This window comes from Zingiber officinale, chromosome 8B (genome assembly GCF_018446385.1).
Source record: "Zingiber officinale cultivar Zhangliang chromosome 8B, Zo_v1.1, whole genome shotgun sequence".
In the NCBI taxonomy this organism is placed as follows: Eukaryota; Viridiplantae; Streptophyta; class Magnoliopsida; order Zingiberales; family Zingiberaceae; genus Zingiber; species Zingiber officinale.
This window is the reverse complement of record NC_056001.1, coordinates 48,468,180-48,478,422: the sequence shown is the minus strand read 5'-3', so window position 1 is coordinate 48,478,422 and position 10,243 is coordinate 48,468,180. Positions and strand designations below refer to the sequence as shown.

The 10,243-nt window shown below is 35.3% G+C and overlaps 1 protein-coding gene across 1 annotated transcript; it reads left to right on the top strand.

The window, feature by feature from the left end:
* Window positions 1–7,975: 7,975 nt before the first annotated feature.
* Window positions 7,976–8,857, top strand: LOC122013769 (probable CCR4-associated factor 1 homolog 11). The gene has a single exon (XM_042569997.1). It carries the CDS (start codon window positions 7,976–7,978, stop codon window positions 8,855–8,857), a length of 882 nt encoding a protein of 293 aa, XP_042425931.1.
* Window positions 8,858–10,243: the final 1,386 nt, after the last annotated feature.

Sequence of the window (10,243 nt, the reverse complement as noted above, 5' to 3'; positions counted from 1 at the left end):
TGTCCAGGTTCCTTTTCCAATCTATGTAATTAGGACCAGTAAGTCTATTCTATTTTAGTATGATGGCCAGTGGGTTGAAAGTCATCCTAAGAATCACAAATAACTTTTGGTCAGAACTCTAAATTTAGAATAATATTGATTCCTTAAACAATACTATTTTAAATTAACCAACACCTTAAAACACCGTGAATTTTGTATGTCACGATAGTGTGGACGTATACAAATTCGACATTTGTAAAAGGAGGATTTTACCCATTAATTTTATTATCTTGTCAACCTAACTTTTTGACAAATAAAATTAATAGTTGGTTTACTTTGGTCACACGAATAATGGAAGTGACTCCGATGGGGAGGATTCTATTAGACGTGCCTAAGTGTATACCATTACTTGACACTAAGTCCATTAATAAGATTGTGCCCCTTCCGATGGGGAAGATCACACGCTCTTAATTAACTTTCTATAGTCATCCAAAATGAAAGTTTGTTCTAGTGATCCGCAAACAAACTCATTCGATATGGAGGAAGGCACTCAGAGCCAACGCGCAAGTTTATTTGCATCACTTACAAACTAGTAATGGAGATCGTGGAATTTATTTAAAAATAAATCCCTCTCCCACTTAGTTATTTAAAGTGAGGAATTTTGACTATGCTAGTCTACTTAACATGCATACTAACAATCACACACAGTGATAGCATAAAAAGCAATAAACAGAAAAACTAATTTTCAACTATTATGGCTTTTATCTATTGCTGTCCTCTGTGTGTCGCCAACCCTAGCTGCTGCCATCTTTGGCCACTGCCACCGGGTCTAGTTGTCGCATCCATCTTGCTCCTTGTTCCGCTGCGCCTCTGGTCCTCAAAAGGTTCCACGCCTTGCAAGATTCGATCCGCGACATAAATAAAATTTTATATTTTTCGATCCTATATTCCTCGAAGGAATGTACATATATCTAGATCAAAAATAAAATCCTAATTAAACTAAATACAGCTCCTGCTGTATTTTATAATACAATCATGCACACATATAAATACCCTTGACATGTCCAAGGGTCCAATCACACACATAAAAATTATAAGCCATAATAGTTGGATCCTGCATCCACAAAGTTAGCACATCCTACTATTAACCTGCCTAAATTATGTATGACATGTGCATAATTAAACTAATACCAAATACACAGAGGCAAAACCCTAGCTATGATACTAATTGTTGGTTGCTACTTGGAAAACCTAATGGTTCCACTGTACAAAAATTTTGTACAAAGGTCTGAACCTTTCCTAGCTACCATGTGTTCTTTTAAATTAAACTTGGATCGCCTGCGGAACTTAACACATTTGATCAAAAGTTTAATTTACTTGTTCTTTTAGGTTTAGACTTGGGTCTCCTGCGGAACTTAACACGTTCGATCCAAATCACCTAGGTTATTAATTCTATTAAATATTAATTTTCAAAATTGGCTTCCAGGACTACATGGCGAGGCACATGGCCTTCTTGGATATGGGAACAACCACCACCGCCTAGACAAAGCCTTTTAAGGAAAGCTAATATTTAATTTCCTTAAATAACTTTAGGTCAACCGAAAAGAACAATCAAATCACAAGGAAAAGAAAAACAAAAGAACACAACATTGAAAACAAATTCGAAATACTAGAATCGCATGCCTCTTGTATTTGGTATTTTTACATGAAGATAAAACTAGTATGATGCGGAAATTAAATACTAGTATACCTTTTCTTTTGCAAGCAAAAAACCTCTAGGTCTTCTACCGTATTCCTCTTCTAACCTCGGACGTTGTGTGGGCAACGATCTTCCGAGATGAGAAACCACCAAAGCACCCTCTTCTCCTCCTTGCAAGGTTCGGCCACAACAAGAGCTTCTCCAAGGATGAAGAGAAAACACCACCAATGCTCCAAGGGATACAAGCTTTCTCTCCTTCTTCTCCAAGCTAGAATACGGCCACCACTTGATCTCCAAGAAGATGTGAGGTTCGGCCACAAGGATGGAGAGAAGAGAAAAGAGAAGGGCCGGCCACACCAAGGAAGAAAAGAGGGAGAAAAATAATAGAGGTTGTTCACCTTGAAGGCTCCCAAAACCCCCTCTTTTATAATCCTTAGCTTTGGCAAATAAGGAAATTTAATTACAATAAAATTTCTTTAACTTTCCTTGACATGAATTAATTAATAAAAATTAAACAAAATTTCCTAAACCTTCATGTCATGGTCGGCCACATCATTAAGAGCAAACAATGTAATTTCAATCAACAATTAAAATTCCTTATTTGTCTTCGGAAATTTTAAAAAATAAAATTTCCTTTTAAAATCCCTTCATGGTGGATAAAAAGAAATTTCTATAATTTTAATTTTTCAACATGTGAATAATTTTCCCAACTTATCGGGCTTATTGATTTATCAAACTAAATCTCACCCATTGATAAATTAAAGATATAAATATCAAATATATGTGCTTGTTATTATATTAGGATTAAGAGCACACACTTCCATAATAACTGAGGTCTTTGTTCCTTTATAAAGTCAATATAAAAGAAACGACCTCTAATGGTCCTACTCAATACACTCTAAGTGTACTAGTGTAATTATATAGTTAAGATAAACTAATTCCTAATTACACTACGACCTTCCAATGGTTTGTTCCTTTCCATTTTGGTCGTGAGCTACTATTTATAATTTATAAGGTATTGATAACATCATCTTCTGTATGTGACATCACATACTATGTTATCTACAATATAAATTAATTGAACAACTACAAACAAATGTAGACAATTTGACCAAATGTGATTCTTTATTCAAAATAAATGTTTACAAAAGCTTAGGCTTTCAGTATACACTCTAACAGTGACCAATCGGGCAGAGCAGTCAAATGCAGAATGGTCGAGCGGGCGTAGCAACCGAGCGAGTGAAGAGACCGAGTGAGTGTACCACCGAGCGAATGAAGAGGATGAGTAAGTGAGTTACCGAGCGATTATTCTGTCAGCCGGGCAGAAAATTGAGTGATCGAGTGAGCAAGCGGTTGAGCTAGCTTGCGACCAGTCAGGCAAAGAGGCTGAGCAGGCGAATAGACCGAGGTCTGCGATAGTCTCAGTTTCTTTGAAATAGATTTGCCCTACCCCAGATGTGCGTCGAAGTTTACTCGGGTCGTCTGTTTCCCAGGATACAACGATTAATCATGATTCCCATTAAGTACTGATGGCCATGACGAACTGAGTGGCACCCGACTACTATCATGGGCACTCCGCAAGAGTTGTGCGACAGAGGAGGAGGGGAACGGAGGTGGAGAGCCACTGCTTTTTCCGTGTGTGTAACCTTTTTCTCATAGTCACAGTCTCCTTATATAGAAACTTAGACCAATAGGCCCAATGTTTCGCTCTGCATTAATCTCTAATTAATGCTTCCGTTACACCCTTAAATAAGGGGCAAAATGTTAGTTGTTCTAATTGGATAAATTTTTTCCTGATCGATCCAACATTCGACGCACCTAGATCGTGCTCACACACAAATCAACTTGGACCAGTCAGGCAAAGAGCCTGAGCAGGCGAATAGACCGAGGTCTGCGATAGTCTCAGTTTCCTTGAAATAGATTTGCCCCACCTCCAGATTTTTTCCTGATCGATCCGGCATTCGACGCACGTAGATCGTGCTCACACACGAATCAACTTAGTTCAGTATAATCCAGGCCCTGGATATGCACCCCTCCTGCACACCTGTGCTTGAGAGAGAGCATCTCCCTATGCATTTGTTCACATCATCAATGCATATGAATCAATATAAACTAACCAATATGCCTTGAAACTCCAAATGTGGGACTAAAGTCCCATTTACAATGGGGTTTTTTTGCCTCTTCGACCTCTTCTCCATTCACATATATACAACAATAACTTAGAGGTCAAAGAAAAAGAAGAGTGAGCACAAAGTGCAAAGTGGAGATAAAAAGGATGTGCAAGAAAATATAATCAAAGAGAGCAACATAATTTATAAATTATATTTCTATATCATTCGTCTTTTATTATCTTCTTAATTAATTTTGTCAACTCTCCTTAATTTCTTATTTTCCAACATTACCCACATTGTAGTCTTATTTTATCCAACAATTCAATATAGTTTATTAAGTCAGTGAATCACATATGTAATATATTTATCAAGAATGTATTGTATAAATAAATGTAAACAACTTGCAAATCACCTAACACGAACACATCGTGTATAAATATAAATGTAAAAAAATTAAAGGGTGAGTGACCTACAACCCACCCGAGAAGGATGCATCGTATATGGAAGTGAATGACCCACAATCTACCCGTAATGAAATGCATTGTATGTATGCACATATACATACATAGATAGAGTGAACGATCAGCAATCCATCCAATACGAAATACATCATGTGTATGCACATATACAAATATATATAGGGTGAATGACTCGCAATCCACCCAAAATAAGCCTCATATATATATATATATATATATATAACGAGAACGACCTACAATCCACCTTGTGAGTAAAATCATCTCAATTTGGTCAAAGCAATGAATGTGTAGAAAGACTCAAAACCCACGTTTAAAGCGAGGAATCAATTCTCTATATTTATATATTTATATTGAGTTACATTGATTATCATCTAGCATAAACAATGCATCTCTTTAGAACCAAAGCTCTACAAAATAAAGGTTACACTTGTTTCTTTATTTATTTACTTGAGAAGTTACATACTTCTTACAAGCACCATGTCGGAGCTCAAGACTACAAATAATCGCACACCTCTTTTAGAGGGTGGAGCTGAAGCTCTAAACTATAAATAATCATGCAACTCTTTTAGAGGGAGGAGTTGAATCCCTAAATACAAATAATCATGCAACACTTTCAGAGGGAGGAATCAAAGCTCTAAACTACAAATAATCATGCAATTCTTTCAGATTGAGAAGCCAAAGCTTTAAATTACAAATAATCACATTAGAGGATAAAGTTGATGCTCTAAACTACAAATAATCACGTAACTCATTCAGAGGGAGCAATCGAAGCTCTAAATTACAAATAATCACGCAGCTCTTTTAGAGGGAGGAGTCGAAACTCTAAACTCTAAACTACAAGGCGAGCTGAACCCAATGTCGGACCTGTGATTTTGGGGCCTGAGGCGAGCACAAAAAATGGTGCCCTCAAAGTTTGACATTCATATATTTTTCATGAATAATATTTATATTTGCCATTTTTCTTACGTTTTGGCAGCCAACAACCTGTCTTCCTTTTCCAATAGCAGCACCAAAAAGGAAAATTAAAAAGGAAGCTTGAAATGAACAAAACGAAAAATTTTAGGGCTATGAAAAATTTACTTCCAAGCATAGCACAAGATTCAGCAAGAACACAACTCACCGATCTAAGAAGTAGGATAGGAGATGATCAAGAACAGTGAGAGCGATTAAGTAACTGCAACTCTGATCGCTTGTCACCGCTGGAATCTTTAAATTTGATCGGGGCAAACTGCAACAATGGGGGAGGGGGAGGCCAAGCTGTCAAGGTGAGCGGAAGAAGGTGAATCAGTAGTCGTTGAATCGTCGATGGGAGCGATAGCAGTGACGTAGAGCCGTAGAGGTAGAGCTGATGGCGAAACGGCGGAGGCGGCTTGCAGCACTTCTGCAGTTGCAGAGGGGCGAACAGGATATGGTATACGGAGAGGAGAAGCAAGAGCGTTTAGGGCAAGAAAATAAATAAATAAATAAATATATATATATATAATCTACTGCGACGCGTATAGTTGCGAACTGTGTGCATTGCGGAGTAAATCAGATTTCATTGTTTTTTTATTTTTTTAAATTTTGAATTAAAAAATAATTAAAATATATTTTTTAAAATTTTATTTGTAGAGTTCAGGCTTCCTAATTGGGTGATAATTTTTAATCTAATTTTCTTTTTTAAGATTTTACTTTTAGGGTTCAGGTTTCCAATTGGATTATAGTATTTAGTTAAAAGAAAAATTAAAAATAAAATAAATTTAAGTATTTACGGAGTATTGTAATATGTCGAGGGGATATATTAATATATTAGAGATTTATATAAGGAAATATTGATTTTTTTAATTCAAAATTTCTTTATTTTTTTAATTTTTTAAAATTTTGAATTAAAAAATAATTAAAATATTTTTTAAGATTTATTTTCTAGGGTTCAGGTTTCCTAATTGGGTTATAATTTTTAAACTAATTTTCTTTTTTAAAATTTTACCTATAGGATTCAGGCTTCCTAATTGGATTATAATATTTAGTTAAAAGAAAAATTAAAAATAAAATAAATTTAAGTAATTACGTAGTATTGTAATGTGTTTAGGGGATATATCTATGTATTAAGATTTTATATAAAGAAATCAAAATCTTTAAAATAAAATAATTAAAAAAAGAGAGAAAGTTGATATGCTGCGCAACACGCACAGTAACTCGCGTAGCTAGCATATCACAACTCTCATATATATATATATATATATATATATATATATATATATATATATATATATATATATATATATATATATATATATATATATATTATTTTTAAAATTTTGGTGCCCCTAAAATTTGTGGACCCGAGGTACTTGCCTCACAATTTACATTAAAGGTCCGGACCTGGCTGAACCCCAAGACTATAAATAATCATGCAATTTTCAAAGAGCTAAAAGTGCTACATTTATTATCTTGATAATTTATTGTCAATGATAATGCACCTCTTTCAAAACACAGAGTCCAAAACTCTAAACATAACGACTACATTTATTATTTTTGTTAATTAACATCAGTGCTAATGTACTCCTAGAGCACAAAGTTGAATTGTTGATATAATTAGTTTCTTAATTCATTAGTTATATAATTAATTAGATACTCGAATTTACTACGGATTTCAAATAAGAAACAACAAGATAGGAAACAAGTCGAGAATCTTACACATTATTATTATTATTATTATTATTATTATTATTATTATTATTATTATTATTATTATTAATTTATGTGTCTAGATTACAACTGATTAATTTTAGGGGTAGGTAATTTTCTTCTAATTTATTTACTGGGTAAATACATAAGATAGAGTAAATATAAAAATTAAACTATTTTAAAGAATCAGTTCATCAAGGTCATTGGAAGCAATTCATAATAGGTAGAAAAATGATTAGAACTACCAAAAGTGGATTGTGTGAATGTGACGTAGTTCAAAGACACTTTACACCTCTATTTATAGTTACAGTTTGTTTGTGAGACTTCAATCAACTCAAACCTTTATAATCCACAAATCGAAATGCATAAAACCTTATTTACAATGACTATTTCTTATCCACTTAACTCAAAAGTGCATCCATGTGACTCAATCCATATCAATTGATTCAATTATAAAACTAGTTGACTCAACTAGATAATTTTGGTGCAATCATTTCTAAGTGGTTAAGTTTAATCATATGATTTTGATATATTTGATAAAGGATTTAAGTTAGAGTAACATTGTGTTTCTTGATACAGTGTGTCAAGTGCGCAACAAATAATTAAGCTCGTTTAGCATCATTAATTATAACATAATAATTCGCTTCGCAGCAACTAATTCTGTACGAAATTACAAATACGTGAAATTTATTTAAAGAAAGAAAATGAATGATTCTATGGCAACAACTTTAATTAATTAATTAATTAATTAATTAATACTAAACCTCTAGTTGCAAGCTCGCTAATTTCTGCTGGGTTTATCCTTGACTTAAAGTCCTGATTAATTCCATATATATCTCCTAATATTTCGCAGCAACTAATTCTGTTGAGTGTGTTTGCGATTTTCCCGCTTTGATTTTGATTTTGATTTGCTGCTGCTCTATTTAAACTCCTCCGATCCTTCCCTTCAGTTTCCACTCCAACTCGATCGATCGAAACCTAACATCTCCTCGATCTCCAGCTTCCAGTACTTTAGTATTTCTAATATCATCAAACTCATAATGGCTGTCGCAGTTGTCAACAACGATATGCTAATTTCCTCTTCCGCCGCCAGCACCACCAGAATCGAGGTTCGCTCCGTGTGGGCTCATAACCTCGACGAGGAGTTCGCCCTTATCCGCTCCGCCGTCCCGTTCCACCCCTTCGTCGCATTGGACACCGAGTATCCTGGCGTCGTCGTCGCTTCCAAAAATCCCTACTGCACCCTCACCCTCCCCCAGCGCTACGAATTGATCCGCGCCAACGTCGAGGCCCTCCGCATCGTCCAGGTCGGTCTCACCCTCTCCGACGCCGCCGGCAACCTCCCATGTGCCATCTATACCGACGGCACTTGTGTGCGTTACGTGTGGGAATTTAATTTCCGTGACTTCGACATCAACCGCGACCGTTACGCCCCTTCCTCCGTCGAGCTGCTCAAGGCTAATGGCATCGACTTCCAAAAGAATCAAATATGGGGCATCGACTCTTGCAGATTCGCCCACCACTTGGCCACCTCCGGCTTGCTTTCCTTTGGCCATTTTTCTCCTGTCTCCTGGGTTACCTTCCAAGGCGCCTATGACTTCGCCTTCCTAGTCAAGATGCTGACATGTGACTCCAAATTACCAAAGACCGTTGGTGAGTTCTTGCACCTCGTTCACTTCTTTTTCGGCAAAAGGGTGTTCGATGTGAAGCACCTTAGCAAGCATTGTCCTGGGCTTTACGGAGGATTGGAGCGGGTGGCCTCTACCGTCCGAGTTGAGCGAGCAGTGGGCTCTCGACATCAGTCCGGCTCCGATAGCTTATTAACATGGCAGGTGTTCTATCAAATCGCTTCTCGTGTGAATCCACAACTCATTGATCGTCCAGAACACATGGGAACACTCTATGACCTCCAACTGCAATAGTAATCTAGTTGTGGCTAGCTCTAGAGTTCATGGCTTATCACAGTTGATAATGATTCTGTCAGCATTAGCTTAATTTGTACACAAAATTAATTGTTCATTATTGCTTCATCGAATCTTTTTGTATTTAAGTACAGATTATATGTTATCGCATCATCAGATATGCAAACAAATTGTCAATATTAATTCTTAATTTGGATAATGAGTACTTGTTGTTTTACTTTGCCTTAAATCATCCCCTCGTGTGTTCTGGATCATACTATGTTCAAATGGTTTTTTTTTGCCCTTTTATTGATAGTCATATATATCGTAGACTCTTGTGGTTTAGAATTTATAGTAACTATTTTAGTGATAGTATTGGTGCTACAAAGGTGAGCGTTTGTTTTTCTCTTTTATTGATCGTCATCGTAGTCTATAGGAGTTTATAATTTATAATAACTATTTTAATGAATACTGTTAGTGTTACATAGGTGAGCGGTGCTTTGCTCACCTACAGGGACAAGGGAAGGATGACCGATGATAGGGCATGGAAGGGGTGGCACACTCATACATAGGAAAGAAGGCAACGCATGCAGGAGGATTCGAGCTGTGTAGATCATAATTTTTTTTTTTCGGATTTAACCACGTGACTTTAAACCATTCAAATCAAAACTCTTTTAAAGATATACAATTAATTAATAGGTAAAATTCGTAATAACATAATCTCATGATAAAAAATAAATATTGTTTAAGACGTATTTGGAGGCTATGTGGATGTTTTTTTTTGTTAAATTTTATTTTCTTTCTATAAAAGTTATTTTCATCTTTATTTTTGAATTCAAATCATACTCTAATATCAATAAAATTCATACACCCCAAAGATATATTTATCTGTTAAATCGGATGGTATCATATAATGACAATATGAGAAGTAAATAATCGATATCAAACTCAGATCAAGTAATTTAAATATCGACGTAAAATGAAAACATAGTAATCTTTTAAATATCTATGTGTATATGTATGCATTAACATGTGAATATACTAATTTACATAAAATAACAATTATAAAATTATTACAAAAACCTTATCGATTCCACGACGGAAAGAAAATAATAAACAACAACAACATAACAAAAAATAAAACAACTTGAACAAAAATCCAAACTCAAGTAGAACCGATAGCCAAGACCTTATTGAGCGATACGACACATCCTCTACCTACTAACCTGGAAATATAGGAAAAACAAGGGGCAGTGAGTACAATAACTCAGTGGGTATAAGAAGATAGTGCATGCTACTATACATAAGAGGATCAAAGGATGCAATCTCAGGTAATAAATACTTACTATCAAAGTAAGAGTACCAACATAAAATCATCTTCTAATCAAACCATAAACAACAATATAA